General features: G+C 41.2%; 1 protein-coding gene and 1 long non-coding RNA gene across 19 annotated transcripts in view; one reads left to right on the plus strand and one right to left on the minus strand.

Annotated features, from left to right (window-relative positions):
• RABGAP1L (RAB GTPase activating protein 1 like) overlaps positions 1–8,643 on the plus strand; it is a 530,232-nt gene extending 521,589 nt beyond the window's left edge. For all 11 annotated transcript variants that reach the window (XM_073356440.1, XM_073356444.1, XM_073356441.1 and 8 more), the window contains 5 exons: positions 1,337–1,441; positions 2,786–2,869; positions 3,393–3,464; positions 5,444–5,641; positions 7,028–8,643. In XM_073356440.1, coding sequence (XP_073212541.1) covers positions 1,337–1,441; positions 2,786–2,869; positions 3,393–3,464; positions 5,444–5,641; positions 7,028–7,183 — 615 coding nt within the window. In that variant the 3' untranslated portion in view covers positions 7,184–8,643. The remainder of the gene's footprint in view (positions 1–1,336; positions 1,442–2,785; positions 2,870–3,392; positions 3,465–5,443; positions 5,642–7,027) is intronic.
• LOC140915887 (uncharacterized) overlaps positions 1–20,414 on the minus strand; it is a 41,516-nt gene extending 21,102 nt beyond the window's left edge. For 2 of the 8 annotated variants that reach the window (XR_012160305.1, XR_012160303.1), the window contains exons 1-5: positions 19,743–20,414; positions 11,697–11,793; positions 10,428–10,820; positions 8,711–8,838; positions 2,726–2,825 (exon numbers count right to left, since the gene is read on the minus strand). This is a non-coding gene — a long non-coding RNA (uncharacterized lncRNA). Of the gene's footprint in view, positions 1–2,725; positions 2,826–4,782; positions 4,885–8,710; positions 8,839–10,427; positions 10,821–11,696; positions 11,794–17,902; positions 18,093–19,742 lie in introns of all 8 variants that reach the window. The other 6 variants (XR_012160307.1, XR_012160304.1, XR_012160306.1 and 3 more) reach the window with 6 other exon arrangements.
• Between the last annotated feature and the right edge of the window lie 29 nt (positions 20,415–20,443).

Below are 20,443 nucleotides of genomic sequence, written 5' to 3' on the forward strand. Positions count from 1 at the left end.
TCCCCTTCCTTTCACTATTCTCTTGTTTGTGCCCTCTGTCATACTGCCACTTTGTGTGGAATGACCTACCGATCCTCCCACCTTCCTCTTATTCATATCCTTGCTAAAGACTTGCTTCATCTCTTTTGCCCTCCTCCCCGAACACTAACTCCTCTCACTGTGTTTGGGGGGAGGGGAGGAAACCTGTGGGTGTCCCCACTGCATCTTGGTTATTCTTGTAGATGTAAGCTTCTAACAGTAGGGACATTCTTCTTGTCTCATAGCACCTTGAGTGACATCCTGGCCCTACTGAAGTCACTGGCAAAACTCCCATTGACTTCAGTGGAGCCAGGATTTCACCCATCCTCTGCATTTAACTACTATTAATAACCAGTGGCAGCATGGCAAAGAAGCAAGCTATAGTGCCAGTGATGGTGGGAAAACATGTTGCAGGTCACACAAACAATTTCTGCATTAGGTAATCAATCATTTTGCAGTGCTTTTTCCCATGATTTTGCAGCCAGTGAGGTATTTCTGGCTACAACCACTGCCTGTTCCATCAACTTGCTTATCAAACAGAGTGAGTGCTGCGATACAATATTAATCTATGAAATGGGGAAGTTACCTAGCCACTGACTGTACCTAACACTGGCAAAACCTCTTTTTCACTGTAATCAGCTAAGCTAGCAAGGTACCCCCACCAGATCAAGACATTTCTGGTACTCTTGAATATCTCATCATCATGCCTAGCTCTTCAAATGAGGGATCAAATTCACACATCCTGACCAACATGCATTATCTGGCTTCTCCAGAAAATATTTTTGCAGTGTTTTTACAATGGTAGATAATGCTCTTCTGCGTCTTATATTGGCCTGCACTCTAAGTATTGTAATACAAACAATACTTGAAAGTGTAAAGTGCTACACAAACTCTCAACTCTCCTGTGATGTAATATCTTCCCCATTTTACAGCTGTGGTAACCAAAGCACAGAAAGATCAAGCCGCTTGCCCAGGTCACATGGGAGCTTGGTTGAGAACCCAACCCACTATACCATGCTGCCTCCCTTCTAATTCATAGTCTTCCTTTTATTTACATCAGAGTCACACATACCCTAACATAAGCCAGGAGTCTCACACGTGATCCAGGATCCTTAATTGCTCTTAATATGGCCCAGCACATTTTCTGTTAGAGTATCAAATAGTCATGTGGCATTTGCACAGCAGCTGAAACAATGCAATAACCAAGCAAGCAGTTACTAGAAAAAAACATGTTTCTGCTGCAAAAAGTGAGCGTGGGAGAACATAGGAGGCAGAGTTGCATCAAGTTTTTTTTTAGCTCATCCCTTCTGATTGTCAGGCTGAAGATAAAGCAGATGTTCTGAACAAGGAGCTTCTCCTGACTAAACAGAAACTAGTGGAGACTGAGGAAGAAAAGCGGAAGCAAGAAGAAGAAACTGCCCAGGTAAGACTTGTTTGAGTGTTCCCACCTAACCAAACACACACACACACACACACACACCACAAGAATTTGAGGGTCAGTATTAAACAATGGTATCAAATGTTTGTTAGTGCCCCTCAAAATATTCATTCTCTAAGTCAGAGTGAAAATAAAAAATGCACATAAAGAGAAAAAATTAAAGTTCTCTATTTCTGAGCATCTTTTGTGTTCCTACTGGAGCTCTGAGGGTCCCATTTTTCCAACATTTAATCCGGTTTCCCAACATCCTTTTTACTGCCACTATGTAAAACACCCACACCCAAGGAGGCCTAATCAGACCCTCTTCAGAACCTACAAACGTAGCTGGAGGCATGGCTGTTGCATAGAATTTGCCATGCTGAATCAACAAGTTAAAGCTATGAGTTGTTAAGTGCTTCCAGGCTGTAAGCCCAAGAACAGAATGGAAATGATGTTTTTCCCTACTGGGTCTCACCTGATACTGGTTTACAGATATTTTTTTTTAAATGTTTAGCTATTAAGTCCTGGACAATGACCTACATATAAGTGTGTTTTAATAGCAAAAACCCCTCTCATCATGCTTGAGGATTTCTTTGATAACTGTCTGTAAACAGAAGCTGAAGCAATGAGACTTATTTGGCATCATTGCATTAACAAAAGGTTATCAGTCTCCCACAAAAAAAAATATTTCATAGTTCTGTTTCTCTAAATTGGAGAGTCCCATCCTCTCTCCATCTGTCGCTAGAGCTTTACTACCTCTAGCAAGAGAGACCTTCACTTCTGTTGAAAGGTCTCTGTGTTCTTTATGGTGCTGAATGGCAGGATGGGATTTAATGGTATTTTAATGCACTGCCATATAGGTGGTCAGTACTGCGATTCTGAGCCATTTGGGCTGGAGAGGTCATTGTGATGATCCTGGCATGTTCTGCCTTCCTTTTCACTCAGGAGAAAATTATATTTGAGTATGGATCTGGGGAACTCAAACACTAAACAACAATTGGCTGTCTAGTGGGCTCGTTTATACTCAGTCATAATCAAAGATGTTCCCCATACTCTAGAGCAGAATTTCCCAACCAAAGATATGCAGTAAATGTCCCTGTTCTTAAATGGCTGTTCATATTGCTGAGAATACAATCATACTACTAAAAGATAACTGCACATTGACTAAAACAGAGGCTATAACAAGTCTTTTTTTAATACCAGGCTTTATCAAGTAGTGGGAGTTGGTAATGAAGAGCTATAGTGTTGTTACAAATGCAGAGTATGTTCAAGAGTGAAGTCATCACTCACATGTTGGAAAATTCCTCAAAGCACACCTACTAATATGATTTCTCTCCTTGAACTTTCCAGCTGAAGGAAATCTTCAGGAAACAACTAGAGAAGGCGGAATCTGAAATAAAGAAAACCACAGCCATTATTGCGGAATATAAACAAGTAACATTTATCGAGAAATTCCTGTTTCATATAATTATTTGTAAACCATTTTTAATGTCTTTCTACTCCCCATCTCAGGCAAGCTGACTGTTCAGCATTTTCGTATTTGTACTTTTGACCAGGGCATGTCTCATTTCAGGTTTTCTGAGAGCATGAATTGTAGACAGTTATATTCTTTCTGGAGTTGTCCAAGTGGAATCTGCCGTTTTCTGTAGAGAAGAATACCTCCTTATCAAGCCATTCCCAACCCACTACAGTGCAACTGCCTCTTTTGCCCTGCTCCTGGCTAAGGATGTAGGCCAGCTCCCCATGAAATTAGTCAAATCAATCTCAGTGTTAAGGTTGCATCTTGAATACTACCATTTAGACCTTTTTCATCAGCCTTGCTACCACTAATTAATTCATTCTGAGGAAATGACGGTGTATGATTTCGGTGAAGCTATAATAAAATACTGCTGAAATGTACCACAAAAAAAAATTTTTTTAATAAACTTTATAAAAGGGATTGTTTTCTCTCTTCCAGATTTGTTCCCAGCTGAGTACCAGGCTGGAGAAACAACAGACAGCAAGTAAGGAGGAACTGGAGGTTGTGAAGGTGAGAATGAGGCCTCTGTATGTGAAGTGTCTAACTCAAATATTCATAGATGCTGGCAGTAAAATACTGAAAGGAATCTGAACTGTAGCCATATAGTAGCAGCCTTGAGAGCCAGGAAGATGGTCTAAACTACCCTCTCAGATGTTTCACAGGATGGAAACAATTGTAGAGTACATGTCCCTTCACCATGCCGTTGTGGATATCGGGTATGCTGGAGTTTCCAAACTAGAGTGCACAGAATGCTTGTATTTTCCCCCGCAGAAATGTATGTATTTTGCAGGAAGCATGGAAGGATAAGTCTTTATACGTTCTAATAAGCTGAGAAAGGGAGCCCTTTGGGGAAGCTTTTGAGGTGCATCTCCATTTTGCACAGTGCACACAGGCACAGCCCAAGACAGAGAGAGCAAAGGTTGCTTTGGACTTATGGATTCTGGGCAGACCAGGGAGCTGCTCTTAATTATGGTGGGCTGGCCTGGTCTGCCCTAGACTTTCCATAACCATCCCCCTTCTGTCCTGAACACCAAGGCCTTGTGAGATCTGCATAGAGCTGTCTCTGGTTGTCCTACATAGTCTCCCCACTAGCGGAATTTTCCCCAATAAGGGACTTCACAGCACCTGTATGCTGCCACAGCAACGTACAGGGAATCCCTCCCTCTGTTTCTGTAGTTCTCAAACTTTCTGAAGTATATAACTGTTGCTATCCAGTGGCAAATGTCTGCCTTGTACTAGGGTTAAATATTTTACTGCCTACTATTTATGATACATTAAACCAAGGGTTTTACACATGCTTTACAAGTAGTTGGCAGTATAGCAACATACATATCTTCCCTCTCATACCAAAAAAGACATTTCAGAAATGTCAATACCAGCCACTCTACTTACTGTTGTGAAACTGTAATTTTAGAAGAATAAAGACTGACATGCATCTAATTTCTTAAAGCATTTCAGTAAATTTTTTTTACTTGTTTACTCTAAGTGGTCTGAGTGCCATGTCAGCAGGATTACATTAGCAGACACTTGCTATTGTTAATGGTGACCAGATATTCAACCCAATATTAACAACAAGAGGGAAGGAATGCAAGCCAAAATAGGGAAAGAAAAGTTTAAAGAATATTTTAGATAAATTAGATGTATTCAGGGCTTGATGAAATTAATTCTAGAGTAGTTAAGGAAATAGCTGAAGCAACCATCTTCAAGAACTTATGGAGGACAGGTGAGGCCCCAGAAGAATGGAGAAAGGCAAACATAATACGGATCTTAAACTAGGGGAACAAAAAGGACTCGGGGAATTATAGACCAGCCAGCTTAACTTCGATACCTGAAAAGTTCCTGGAACAAATTGTTAGTCAATTTGTAAGCACCTCTTCAAGCCAACCCAGTATGGAACTTGCTGTTAAGTGTTCTTGACACTAGGAGCATTCTGTAAGATAATATCACTATTACATGCCAGTATTAATAGCAAAGTAGTGGCCATTGCATCCAGCATAGAGTGATCGCTTGTGACGAGTAGGGAAAACCTGGGTGGGAGCGGGTTTCTAAGCAATATCACATGGCTGTAATATTTTTTTTTCCAAAAGCCATATTAACCTTAATATTTGATCAAAGGTATTCTTTTTTTAAAGCAGCAAGTTTGAGCCAGAGAAAAAACCCTGCAATCTACTTTGTCAACAAATATGCTAACATTAATGCAGTACTGCAAAAATATCACAAGTCTTGACAACAAGAGGGTAAATGTGACTTCTGAAGTCTAGATGTGTTGAAAAAATGGTGAAAGTATTAGGAATTCTTATCCTGGTGCATGTGCCCATATCTGTTGTTCATGAACTTCTAAAATCATTTGAGGTAACACCACATGTGACAATCTCACACACTTAGTGGCTTCATTTGCTTTTTGATGGTAATCTAACATAAAAGAGCGGCTCTTCCAGGAAACAGGACATCTGTAACATAGCTAAAAATGGATTCTCTGGCTGTTCCAGGGTAAACTGATGGCTTGCAAACACTGCAGTGAGATTTTCAGTAAGGAAGGAGCATTGAAGCTGCCTGCTATAAGCAGAGAGACCCGGGGAACAGAAAGAGATGATGAGAAGGATGCCCTCAAGAAGCAGCTGAGGGAGATGGAGCTGGAACTGGCACAGACCAAACTGCAGCTTGTGGAAGCAAAGTGCAAAATTCAGGTATATGTACAGGTATCTTACTGCAGAAAAGACTGATTGTATTAAGCCTGATCTACTCTATGGGGAATTTAGTTGCAACGTGACTGTCTCTTTGACTTTGGTTCTGCTCTGTAGTGTAGATGATGCTAGAATGCTGCTTTTATGCAGTGACGCTAAGGGCTATGTCTACACTGGTACTTCCACTGGTAAAACTTTTGTCGGTCAGGGAAGACACTCTCCAGCCAACAAAGCTACCGCTGCTCGTTGGTGGTGGTTTTATTTTGCCAGCAGGAGAGCTCTGTCCTGCTGGCAAAGAGTGGCTATACAGGAGATCTTACAGAGGTATAACTGTAGAGGCACAGCTGTGCCACTGTAAGGTAAGCCCTGTAGACATAGCCAAATTGAAAGGAGTCTCCTGTTCCTTTCATTCCTGCACCAAAGTTGAATAGAGTCATTCTTGCACTCCCTACAAGACTAGCCAAGCCAAAGGGGGCTAAGACCACTGCAGAAGAATGCATACTGCACCCTCTTAAAGGGTGGCACAATGGCCACATTTAACTTACATGGTAGGGAGCTCTGGAAAGGGTATGAAACTCAATGCCTCCTGTAGATCTGCTGGGGGTAAATGTAACTGTACATTATTCCCAATCCATGGCAATGACTATAAAACACAATCCAGCCTTTTAATAACATAGTGCTATGTCCAAAAAATAGCTCATTTGTGGCCCTAACTTACCCCAGTCCTGTCTGGCATATGATTGTCTGTTGTCAACCCTTTTGTTCTTGAAGTACCCTCTCCTCTTCTGCTAAGCTTGTGGAGTCGCTCTCACCACAAGTCAAAACATCCATCATGCATAGTATCATCCCTTGCGGCATCAGTCAGTACCCATGGCAAGGAGTTTCATTGCAAGCAAGGCAGCCCCTCCACTCCTCAGACACTACCATTCCTCTATTGGTTCAGTGGCAGCTCAAGATATGCCCTTCCTTTCATACTATTGTTCTACTTCTAGACATCTCTACACACAGCTCCCAAGCCATCAAGGCACCATACCATTTGTCTTTTACCCTCCTATAGATTAAATCTTGTTTGCCTACAGTGTGTCTATATGCTCATCTGTACCATTGCTACACCCACACATCACCTTGGAGGGTTTACTTTATGCCAATCTAATTGGACATAGCTGATTTTGTGAATTCCCAGAAAAATGGGATGTTTTTTCACTCTTCCCCTCTGGTCTTCAAAGAAAAAGAGTTCTAATTTGTAGTAGTATCTTCTGTAGTTCTACTGCCTCTCCCCTCCCCATCCCCTGACTGTAGAAGGAAAGAACTCGGTTAAAGGGAGTGACTTTGAAGATGCCTCTCTAATCAATGATTTTCTGATCAACTCTGACTATTCTACTTCCTTAGGAACTGGAGCACCAGAGAGGAACCCTTATGAATGAAATCCAAGCTGCTAAAAACTCTTGGTTTAGCAAAACCCTGAACTCTATCAAAACTGCCACGAGCACACAGCCACCCCAGCTGCCTCCACCATCCCAGCCACCCAAAGAGAGCAGTACATAGTTCCAGCCAGACTCCAGGCACAAGAGCACAAAGAATAAAGCAACTGAAGCCCTGGAGGATTTTCCCAGGGGTCTCTCCTCTTGGGAAAAGGACAAAAGGCAGGAGTGCAGGCACTGAAGTGAAATCCTTCAGTGTCTTTACTCATTCTGGTGTGACCCTTTCCAAAGGGAAGTTATTTAAAAAAATCCAATTTTATGTTGAATACTTATTTCCCACCTGCCTTCCTGAAAGCCACGTTCCAAAACTTTCATCCTTTTACACTTTATTTTATATGCTTAGATGTTAAGATGGATCAAATAATTCAGAACTAAGTGTTTAGTATGTGAACTAATTATAACTACAGCTGTTTTCTTTTTGGGAAAGAAGGAGGGCAGCATAAATCTTGTCAAAGAAAGCACAGTATAATGCCAGGCTCTATACTGCTCCATACTCATGCCATGGGATCATCTCAAGTTTACAATGGTGATTGCATCCTGCAGTGAAGCATTTCCCATTCATTATAAGTCTTAAGTCACAACCAAGATAGTCTTGTGCTCTCTCTGGCATAGCACATGTGTTTATAATGTTCCTTGCGAATATTGTGTGTGTTTGATTCTGGCAATTAGCTTCCTGCACAAATTCAAGGAGCGCAGGTCTTCCAGGCGCTGAGTGGCAGCACTGTTTAACTCTTGTGTGTCACACCTGAACTGGAATTTAAAGTGAAATCTTCTAGTTCCCTTCTTATTCTATGTTTTATTTTCTGAACTGGAGAAATGATTCCCTCCATCAGAACAAAGGGAAGGATATATTCCTTGGGTGAGGTTTGTTTGGGGTTTTTTTGGCCAATAAGTAGATTTGAAACCTTGCTTAGTTTTGACATTCTACTACCCCTGTGCAATAAAAGCGTTTTTTTTCCCCCAGGGTAAAGTTGGTGGAAACATTTTCACATGAAACACTGGGCCAAGGTTTAAGGCTTGCACTTGGCACAAAACTGGAAGCATCAAATCAAAATGCTCTCTTTGCACAGGAGAAACAAACACCATAGAACAGTTTATTTACTTTTGACACTTTATTAGGGAACCCTAAGTTCCTGTATTTTTTTTAAAAGGACAAAATATTAAAAATGCAAGATAATAGACTTTTCTGATTATTCTTGAGTCTGTCTGAAAACACGATTGTCTTGTTTTATATCTAAGTTGAAGTACAAAAGCAGTTGTCTTTTTTTATCATAAATGTTTATAGAAATACTTATTTCATGAAAAATTAAACTATTGCTTAAACTGATGGAAATATTTTTTAATTATATTTAACATGTCTATAAGAAGGTCTCGCAGATAAATATTGTTGCTGGACAAGAGGTTAGTTGTGCATTGTTTCCCCATGTTATAAAATGTTCCAGGGACATTAGCCCTGTTTTGATTTTAAACTTTAAGTAATGCAATATTTTATCAGCTCTGTACAATAAAGTTTAATGATACTCACATCCTGCTTCATTTTCAAGTATATTTTCAGAAGATTTTTACATATAGTACAAGTTTTAATATTTACCCTATGTCAAATGAGACATTTTGAAGAGCAGTCAGCTGTTTGAAGTAGAAATCAAAATGTAGTCACTATCCGTAGGCAGCAAAAGTCCTGCAATTTGGTGATGTAGGTTCTTTTTTCTAAGAACAGAGCTGAAAAGAGTTAAGTTTCTCTCTTTAGAATGGTTTATAAACTTACATGGAAGAACAGTGTTTTGTCTAGATGTTGTTACAGAGTGGAACCAAAAATAAGAGGGTTCTTCAAATGAAACTATATTTTGGCATGCTTTCCATAATCAGCTTATTGCTATTAGTAATTCCACTGGACAGGAACGCTGGTGTTTTATTCAGTTAAGTATTAATTTCAGCATTGAGGTGTCACTGGAAAGTGAATTAACAAACTTGAACTAAATTATGTAATAAACTGGAGGTGACAATTTTATACATTAGGATAATTGCCATATTGTAATACTAGGAGTACTGTGCTCACAGCCAACTTTATTACTGGTATCAAACCACCAGTTCTGTCCAAATTTCTCATTTAAATTCCAATCCTTTAATTTCAATCATGCTTAGAGGTTGATTTATATTTTCCAAACAAGGTCTTCAATGCAGTATAAACAGAAAAGTGATTTAAAAATGGCACTTTCTGGCATGTCTCCAGTCATAAAAATGTTTGCTACTTGTTAGCCATGCTGAGCTGTTACAGTTATCGGAGAGGAAACTGGATTCTATTTTACCTTCACGTGATAGCAATAAAATTATCAGTCCAGTGCTGATGACAGAATCTTCACTCCTGATTATGATCCAAGAGGCTTGATTTTTCTAACAGCCCCCAACCCTCCAATCCCAGGTTGAGTGTCTATCACCTCTAATTAGAAGAATGAATAACCTTTAGACTTTTAAAAACTCTAAATCTTGTTGGAATCAGTGAAAGAACAAATAAAATAGCACTTTCCTGACTGTAATGACAGTGATATTCAATAACATGGAAAGCTAACAAGACTTTAGGGTTACAAGATAGGAGGTAAAATCCCACTGGCTGTATATACAAATAACCTACGATTGTCATAAGGATAAAAAAATTGGTTTTAGTTGGCCCTCTCAGTGGTGAAAGACAGAATTAGGTATATGATGGAAATGTGCACCTTCAGGGTTGGCTGACATACTGTATGTGGTAAAGGCTGATGTTTGTACAGATTTTTTTCAATGGGAGACTTCCTGAATTGAAAGTCTCACTGAAGCGAATGTGTATCTGTTCAAACAGCACTGAAACAGTAAACATAACTCAAAGTGTGGAAGTAATTATTTTTTTTAATCAATATCAAAATGCATACCCAGTTCCAACAGTTATACTAAAGTTAATTTGCGTCTGTCCATATGTAAGGAGCAAGCGTTATTGGGGATTTTTATTTTTACTTCTATTCAGAACAAGTAATTTTGAAATATGGCCTTAATTTCACAAAGAAACAAGTCTCTGTAAAATATATATTTTGGTGCAGTTATTAATCTTGTGGATACTAGGGCCTCACTGAGGTGCACAATGCAGAAAGAACAAGTATATTTTTCCACTTTATGCACAAGTTTGGGTGAAACACCTAACAGGATAAATAAAAAGTTGGATTAATTATATGGTACATCGATTCACTAATCATATCTTTGTGGATCAAAGTTGAATTTATGTAAAATAGTAGTGCATACTTCATATTACTTAAAAAAAAATTGAAAAGTTAATGACTTACCTTCATTCAGATAAATTGCTCAAGGTTCTTATGCTTCAGTCCTCAGTAGAAGGAAAGCACTGAATCATATAGCCAGCTGACACACACATCCCAGCCTCTGCCCTGCTCATTAGATTGTACATCTTCCCATTTGCTATAGCTAAGTTATCTTTAGATAAACAGAAAAAATCTTTTTGTATTATAAGTTGTATGGCAGGACTTTGTTTAGCCATTGAATTTCCTGTTTTATGCTGGCGTATTTTGTTTTATTCTCTTATTTCATTAAAAAGCTAGTTTGAAGCAAAAAGCAGGTGCGAGGTATCTCGGTTCACTAGAACAAGAAAGGAGAGTCAGGCAGAGCAGAAACTCATCCCTCAATACCAGAGTATATTCGTCATAGCAGACTCCTGTAGTCTGAGAAGAGACAAATACATTACAGCATTAGGTTTTGTTGCAAACACCAGGGGTGAAATCCTGGCCCCAGTGAGACAATGACAAAACTTCCATTGACTTCAGTGGGTCCAGGATTTCACCAGTGGAGTTGAGTTTGTGATATGCTGACTAGCCTTGGTGGTAGTGTTCTTTAGCAGAGTAGAAAAACTGCCCATACTGGCTGCTACAGTATCATGATTTACAAATTAAGTATGAAAAAATCTTGCTTTCCTGATGCCACAACCTCTCAGTAGGAAGTGTGCATGGCTGAATTCTGACATCCCTGTACTGAACATGTGAACTTTGTTATTTTTCATCTCCTAGAGAAGCCTTTAGTACATGTTTTACATTTGAACATCTAGGCAGTGGTTTTAACTAAGAGCTCAATGATAGTTCTCTTGAACCCATAGCAGCCATCAGTGGATGATGCCTTGTAAAGTAGTCAGTTGTTCAATAGCTGTCTTTACTGGACATATGGCGCTACATATGCCCACAGATGTAAAGCAGCACCATACATTTTCCTCTTAAAATATAGTCTGGTTATTATACTAACCATCCCATGGAGAGGTGTCCCACAAAAAAAGCATTTCTATCCAAATAGTGCTAAATGCTCACACACTACATCCCTTTCATTCTGAACTATTCAGTGTAGAAAATGTCGCAAGTTGACTTCTGAACACCCCCTAATGCACCCTCTAAAACTAGGCTATGAGACATAGAAAGCATCCAGTTTTAAAGAGATTCATAATGAGAACTAAAAACTGGAGCATATAAGGGCACTACACACAAGCACTAATTACAACCCTACCTTTCCTAGTTCAGAGGCCTGCAAAACAACATTTAATGACCATTACTCACTTTGTACAGGTTTGCCCTTCAGGAATACAGAGCTGTCATTAATTTCTTCCAGACTCCCAGTGGTTTGCTATTGAATGTATTTCATGCCTATTTTTACCTGGAAAAAATATGGCTCAGAAATAAGAACTTTACTTCCTTCCCTTATTTTCTTATTCAGTGAGACTTGTTTTTATTTAACCTGTAAAGGAGCATATATGCATCTTTGGAAACTATATATTATATATAGAATAATATATAGGAAACTGAATTAGGAGATAAAATACATCAGAAGAGTCTAGTGTCACAAATTTCATTCATGTGATTTGATAACCACCAGAATCCTGGGCTGTACTAATTTCCTTTCAGTTTCTCTTATTTTTGTATTTTACATAATACATTGAGCCTACTACCAATTCATAGAAACAAGAGAAAATGTTATTGGCATCTTTTCCTGATTCCCTCCTTTCAACAAACCCCCAGAGGAAATGAATGTGGATGATGTTTTCAAGAATTGTATTGGGAGCCATTTCACTTAGAACCATCACCTGCTCTTACAAAGCCCAACTCTGGAGAGAATCTTTTTTATAGTTTAAGCAGAAAATACAATGATGTCAAGTGCAAGCAAAGATGGGCCCTATCCAGATCCCTAGTTTTCCAAAATTTAAAGGGGGTTCAATTCCAAGGGTTTTATTCAGCCTCTTGAAATAGGGACCAGCTGCAAAGCTTGGATCCAGCGTGAAGGTTCCCCACCTGTTGGGTTATTCAGCTGCACAGTCTTGATTTGGGTCCATCTCTAATTATAAAAGAAATACACTGCTAGTGGACTAGGGAGCTACAGGAGCTTTGTTGTGTTAGACATAGGATTTGGGAACATTTCTATACTGCCAATCAGTCGCTGTATAACCAATCCATGTATCATATAAAAATGTAAAGGTAACACTTGTTATTAAAAGTGTAAATTAATGTACATCATCAGAAGAAACGTTTACTTTTTTAATTGTTAGACATGTTTAGATCAGTATCTTGTTTTCATTGTGTGAATGATATCTTGTAAAATAAAGAGAAATGCAAACAAGATGGGAATGAGATGCTTGTTTTCATAAACTGCTTACGTTACTGATACCCTCAATGTCTGCTCAAGAAATGGTTTGACCTCTATTTACAATAATAAATCTTATTAACACTGGCACTTTTGATATGCTTACAGCAACTCAGTTTGGTCATTCTCAGGCATGCAGCATTAGTGTATCAAGTCCTATCACTAAGGTTAAGATTTTGTCAGTTATTTTTAGTAAAAGTCAGGGACAGGTCACGGGCAATAAACAAAAATTCATGGAAGCCTGCCCCTGACTTTTACTAAAAATAACTGGGGAAGAGGGGGAAGGGGCACTGACCGCCACAGGGGACTGAAGCTCAAGTCCTGGGGGGAAGTAGGGGAAGGAACTGACAGCCCAAGCAGGGGGGGACAGAAGCCAAAGAAGTCACAGAGGTTTGTTAAAATGTCACAGAATCCATGACCTCTGTGACTAAATTGTATCTTTACCTATCACTGAATTCACACGTAGAAAGTCCGCTAATGGATGTTATATAGCAAGCAACTAATTTCAAGGGCCTGGGGCAGGGGTAGTCAATAGGCAGACTTGTGGGTCAAATTCAGACCACCAGACACTTTTCAGTGGACCCCAAAATCTTTTTTTACTTAGCATGATCATCATTATTTTCTCTGGAGTCTAGATCTTGACTATACATTGACCAAGAAATTTGGACCTTCACAAAAAATAATTAACTACCCCTAGATGGGGTAATGCAGTACCACACCTGTATCTGTGGTCCACAGCTCAATTGCTGGCAGTCTGTGGAGAACTGATACGTCACATGGCTCCTCTTTTCCAATTGTTTCTAGAGATGCCTGGGGTCTTCAGACCCTGCAGGCTTACGAAAGCTGCTGGAAGTAAAGGTGCCAGTCTGTCTATATACAGTATACACTACTCCTAGAGGCTGATGCTACACAAGGAGTGAGGTTACAGGGTCTTGCATATCTCCCTAGCAGAATACACAGTGGAAGCAGGCAATGGGGCAGGCAAGCACTATACCCAAGAAGAGAAGGAGAAGGTGGCTGTGCAGTAAGGCCAGGGGAGCAGACTAGAAAAGGGACAGAAGCTTGTGCTGGGGGAGAGGAGCAGAGAAAAAGAGGGCCAGACAGCTGGGAAGCGTGAGGGGGCAGGAGGGAAGGGAAGACACGGAATAAAAGTAAGGGTATGTCTACACTACAAAATTAGGTCGAATTTATAGAAGTCAGTTTTTTAGAAATCGTTTTTATATATTCGAGTGTGTGTGCCCCACAGAAAATGCTCTAAGTGCATTAACTCGGCGGAGTGCTTCCACAATACCAACGCAAGCGTCGACTTCCGGAGTGTTGCACTGTGGGTAGCTATCCCACAGTTCCCGCAGTCTCCGGAAATGAGATTCAAAAGTTTGCGGTTCTTTTCCTGTCTACCTGGCCAGTGCATCTGAGTTGAGAGTGCTGTCCAGAGCAGTCACAATGGAGCACTCTGGGATAGCTCCCGGAGGCCAATACCGTTGAATTGTGGCCACAGTACTCCAAATTTGACCCGGCAAGGCCGATTTAAGCGCTAATCCACTTGTCAGGGGTAGAGTAAGGAAATCGATTTTAAGAGCCCTTTAAGTCGAAAAAAAGGGCTTCATCGTGTGGACGGGTGCAGGTTTACATAGATTTAACGCTGCTAAATTCGACCTAAAGTCCTAGTGTAGACCAGGGCTAAGATTACATTTTTGCAAAAAAAAGCAAGGAATACCCTTTTCTAACAAAAGAATGGCCATACTGGGTCAGAGCACAAGTCCATCTAGCCCAGTGGTTCCCAAACTTTAACAACCTGTGAACCCCTTTCACTAAAATGTCAAGTCTCACGAACCCCCTCCTAAAAATTAATATGTCCAGGGATTTTCTTCTTTACCTGAGTATAAATTATAAAAGCAGTGATCTTGGAAATACAAAATTTGTTTTTATGACATGCTTATTATACACTATTATTATCATTACAGTATTAATACATTATGAAAATGGCAACACACTTCCAAGATCTCACTTTCATAGCTTGTATCACTTTGAATAAGCCTGTTATAAGACAAGGCTCCTATGTTTCATCAAGGAGCATCAGATGTGAAACAGCATGAAGGTATTTAAGAAGCCAATTCAAAGAGTTCTTCCTACACAAGCACTCAGGTCTTGAGCAGTCCAGGCAAACAACGCACGTTGCAACAAAGCTTAAACTTGTTCTTCATAATAATTTAAAAAACAATATTAGCTGCCTATTTAATTTTAAAAACAGCAAAAAATATCCACCTCCCTTTCCATTTCTTATGAGTCTTGAAGTTTAAATCTCCTCAGTGTGATAGATATGCTTGCTTTGATCTGCTTAGCTCTTGGAAGTCCAGGGGCTCTGGGCTGCTGGCCACGTGCTGCCCGGAGTCCCTAGAGACAGCTCTGTCCGCCATTAGGGAATTTTTTCCCCAAGAACCTCCTGTAACATTTCGTGAACCCCAGTTTGGGAACCACTGATCTAGCCCAATATCCTGTCTTCCAACAGTAGCCAATACCCGGTGCTTCAGAGGGAATAAACAGAACAGGTAATCATCAAGTGATCCATCCCCTGTTACCCATTCCCAGCTTCTGGCAAACAGAGACTAAGGACACTATCCCTGCCCATCCTGGCTAATAGCCACTGATGTATCCTCCATGAATTTATCAAGTTCTTTTTTGAATCCCATTATTGTCTTCACTTTCACAACATCCTCTGGCAAAGAGTTCCACAGGTTAACTCTTTAACTCAAATAAATTGGTTAGTCTCTAAGGTGCCACAAGTACTCCTTTTCTTTTCACAGGTTAACTGTGCACTGTGTGAAGAAATACTTCCTTTTGTTTGTTTTAAACCTGCTGCCTATTAATTTCATTGGGTGACCCCTAGTTCTTGTGTTATGAGGAGTAAATAACACTTCCTTATTTACTTTCTCCACACCAGTCATAATTTCATAGAACTCTATCATATCTCCCCTTTGTAGTCTCTTTTCCAAGGTGAGAAGTGTGTTCTATTAATCTCTCTTTATATGGAAGCTGTTCCATACCCCTAATAATTTTTGTTGCCCTTTTCTGTGTCTCTTCCACTTCCAATATATCTTTTTTGAGATGGGGCAACCACATCTGCACATAGTAGTCAAGATTTGGGCATACCATGGATTTATATACAGGGAATATATTTTCTGTCTTATCTATCCCTAATGATTCACAACATTCTGTTTGCTTTTTTGACTGCCACTGCACATTGAGTGGATGTTTTCAGAAAACTATCCACAATGACTCCAAGATCTCTTTCTTGAACGGTAACAGCTAATTTGGACCCCATCATTTTATATGTACAGTTGGGATTATGTTTTCCAATGTGCATTTCTTTGCATTTAGCAACATTTAATTTCATCTGCCATTTTGTTGCCCAGACACCCAGTTTTATGAGATCCCTTTGTAACTTTTCACAGTCTGCTTTGGACTTAACTATCTTGAGTAGTTTTGTTTCATCTGCAAATTTTGCCACCTCACTGTTTATCCCTTTTTCCAGATCATTTACGAATATGTTGAACAGTACTGGTCCCAATACAGACCTCTGGGATGCACACCACTATATTTACCTCTCTCTGTTCTAAAAACTGGCCATTATTCCTACCGTTTCCTATCTTTTAACCAGTTACTGACCCATGAGAGGACCTTCCTTCTTATCCCGCTAAACTTCTTACTTTGCTTAAGAGCCTTTGGTGAAGGACCTTATCAAAGGCTTTCTGAAAAATCTAAATATAGTAGAACCTCAAAGATACGAACGCCAGAGTTACGGACTGACTGGTCAACTGGACACCATGTGAAACTGGAAGTAACCAATCAGGCAGGAGCAGAAACCAAAAAATAAAAAAAGCAAGTATCATAGTGTGCTTCTATTGCGTATCACACTGTGCCTATATTGCATCTTAAAGGTAGGCACATCTGGGCCTCTGTTATGCTGTCTCCGAAAAGTTTCCATGCAGCTTGCAGTTATTTCACTTTTGGCAATGTATCTTTTAATTTCCGTTTACCTAACTTCCTCATTTTTGTGTAGTTCCCCTTTCTGAAATTAAATGCTACCATGGCAGACTGCTGTGGTGTCGTCACCCCCACAGGGATGTTAAATTTAATTATATTATGGTCACTATTACCAAATGGTTCAGCTATAGTCACCAGATCCTGTGCTCCATTTAGGACTAAAGCATTGCCTCTCCTCTTGTGGGTTCCAGAACTAGCTGTTCCAAGAAGCAGTCATTTAAGATGTCAAGAAACTGTATCTCTGCATCTCATCCTGAGGTGACATGTACCCAATCAATATGGGGATAATTGAATTCCCCCATTATTTTTGTAGCCTCTCTAATCTTTCTTTAAAAAAAAAAAAAAAAAGAGTACTTGTGGCACCTTAGAGACTAACAAATTTATTTGAGCATAAGCTTTTCTGAGCTACAGCTCACTTCATTGGATGCATTATGCTCAAATAAATTTGTTAGTCTCTAAGGTGCCACAAGTACTCCTCTTTTTTTTTTTTGCGGATACAGACTAGCACGGCTGCTACTCTGAAATCTAATATTTCTGAGCATTTTGCAGTCAGTATCACCATCCTGGCCAGGTAGTTGGTAATATAGCCCTACTGCTATATTCTTATTATTCGAGCATGGAATTACTATCCATAGAGATTCTATGTCACAGTTTGGTTCAGCTAAGATTTTCACTTCATTTGACTCTTCACTTTTTTACACATACAGCACCACCCTCCCGCCTGCCTGACCTGTTCTGTCCGTCCGATATATTTCGTACCCTGGTATTCCTGTGTCCCATTGCTTATCCTCATTCCACCAACTTTCTGCGATGCCTATTATATCATTTAATACCAGGCACTCAAGTTCACCCACCTTATTATTTAGGCTTCTAATATTGCTATATAAAAAAGAAAAGGAGGACTTGTGGCACCTTAGAGACTAACCAATTTATTTGAGCATAAGCTTTCGTGACCTACAGCTCACTTCATCAGCTGCATTCAGTGGAAAATACAGTGGGGACATTTATATACACAGAGAACATGAAACAATGGGTGTTACCATACACACTATAACGAGAGTGATCAGGTAAGATGAGCTATTACCAGCAGGAGAGCGGGTGGGCGGGACGGGGAACCTTTTGTGGCGTTCTGTTATTTTCTTTGTTGGGCCTGTCCTGTAGTAGGTAACTTCTGGGTACTCTTCTGGCTCTGTCAATCTGTTTCTTCACTTCAGCAGGTGGGTATTGTAGTTGTAAGAACGCTTGATAGAGATCTTGCAGGTGTTTGTCTCTGTCTGAGGGGTTGGAGCAAATGCAGTTGTATCATAGAGCTTGGCTAATGCCATTAGCCATCACCTTCAGCCCCAACTAAAACCTCTCCAACACATCATCAAGGATCTACAACCTATCCTGAAGGACGACCCATCCCTCTCACAGATCTTGGGAGACAGGCCAGTCCTTGCTTACACACAGCCCCTCAACCTGAAGCAAATACTCACCAGCAACCACACAACAGAAACACTAACCCAGGAACCTATCCTTGCAACAAAGCCCGTTGCCAACTGTGTCCACATATCTATTCAGGGGACACCATCATAGGGCCTAATCACATCAGCCACACTATCAGAGGCTCGTTCACCTGCACATGTGATAAATGCCATCATGTGCCAGCAATGTCCTTCTGCCATGTACATTGGCCAAACTGGACAGTCTCTACGTAAAAGAATAAATGGACACAAATCAGACGTCAAGAATTGTAACATTCAAAAACCAGTCGGAGAACACTTCAATCTCTTTGGTCACTCGATTACAGACCTAAAAGTGGCAATTCTTCAACCAAAAAAATTCAAAAACAGACTCCAAGGAGAGACTTCTGAATTGGAATTAATTTGCAAACTGGATACAATTAACTTAGGCTTGAATAAAGACTGGGAGTGAATGGGTCATTACACAAAGTAAAACTATTTCCCCATGTTTATTCCCCCCACCCTTTCCTCAGAAGTTCTTGTCAACTGCTGGAAATGGCCCACCTTGATTATCACTACAAAAGGTTCCCCCCCCCCCACCTCCTGCTGGTAACAGCTCACCTTACCTGATCACTCTAAATAGAGACTGGGAGTGGCTAAGTCATTATGCAAGGTAGCCTGTGTCCTCTTGTTTTTTCCTACCCCCCCCCCCAGATGTTCTGGTTTAACTTGGATTTAAACTTGGAGAGTGGTCAGTTTGGATGAGCTATTACCAGCAGGAGAGTGAGTTTGTGTGTGTATGGGGGTGGGGGGGATGTGAGAAAACCTGGATTTGTGCAGGAAATAGCCCAACTTGATTGTCATGCATATTGTGTAAAGAGTGGTCACTTTGGATGGGCTATCACCAGCAGGAGAGTGAGTTTGTGGGGGGGGTGGGGGTGGAGGGTGAGAAAACCTGGATTTGTGCTGGAAATGGCCCACCTGATGATCACTTTAGATAAGCTATTACCAGCAGGACAGTGGGGTGGGAGGAGGTATTGTTTCATATTCTCTGTGTATATATAAAGTCTGCTGCAGTTTCCACAATATGCATCCGATGAAGTGAGCTGTAGCTCACGAAAGCTTATGCTCAAATAAATTGGTTAGTCTCTAAGGTGCCACAAGTACTCCTTTTCTTTTTGCGAATACAGACTAATACAGCTGTTACCCTGAAACCTCTCCTTACAGTGTGTATGATAACACCCATTGTTTCATGTTCTCTGTGTATATAAATCTCCCCACTGTATTTTCCAGTGAATGCAGCCGCTGAAGTGAGCTGTAGTTCAAGAAAGCTTATGCTCAAATAAATTTGTTAGTGTCTAAGGCGCCACAAGTCCTCCTTTTCTTTTTGCGGATACAGACTAACAGGGCTGCTACTCTGAAACCAACTGGTATATAAGCACTTCAAAAAACTGTCTAGGGCTAAAGATGCTCACGTACCTTCCTCGGGCTACTGGTCCATGACAGCTGCAGTCACCAGCGCCCACTGAGCAGGGGCGAACCAGCTGGCAGCTGTTGAGGGCGGAGCAAGAACCCCAAAGGAAGGGGGCAGCGAGCGCGGCGACGCGGGATCCTAACCGGGTCTAAGGACGCTGCCGGCCGGGCCGGTACCTGAACAACACCGTTCTCCGCGGCTCTCCTCGCACAGCGCGGCCCCTCTGCCGCACAGCGCCGGCTCCCCCGTCCCCCGCGGCGAGAGCGGGGCTCCTCACCCCTTCCCTCTGGGCGCCCATTGGCCAACCAAGAGCGACTCCCAGTGCTCCGGGCAGAGGAGAGACTCGCCACGGCTGGTGTGACAGCCACCAGCTGAAGGGGGATGGGGGCGGAACTGGGACACAGCTCCCCGGGCGGCAACTGTAGAGCCGGAGCCCCCTGACCAGAGGCGCCCGCCTCCCCGCGGCGAACACCCCTTAACGCGGCCCGGGCGGCGCCTCAGCTAGGCTGTCTCCCTGGAAACGTCGCGCCTTTGATAGCCCCGCCCACTCCGTTCCCGCTCGCGGGGCGCACGGCGATAAAATGGCCGCCGAGCGTCTACGCCAGCTCTGCAGTAGGACCTTCGAGGACGCCCGAACCTCCGCGAACTCTATGCCTCTTCCTGCTGGGAACGAGAAGGGGCGTGGTTTATGCGGCTCTAGTCGCTA

Source organism: Lepidochelys kempii, chromosome 8 (assembly GCF_965140265.1).
Source record: "Lepidochelys kempii isolate rLepKem1 chromosome 8, rLepKem1.hap2, whole genome shotgun sequence".
NCBI classification, from domain to species: Eukaryota; Metazoa; Chordata; order Testudines; family Cheloniidae; genus Lepidochelys; species Lepidochelys kempii.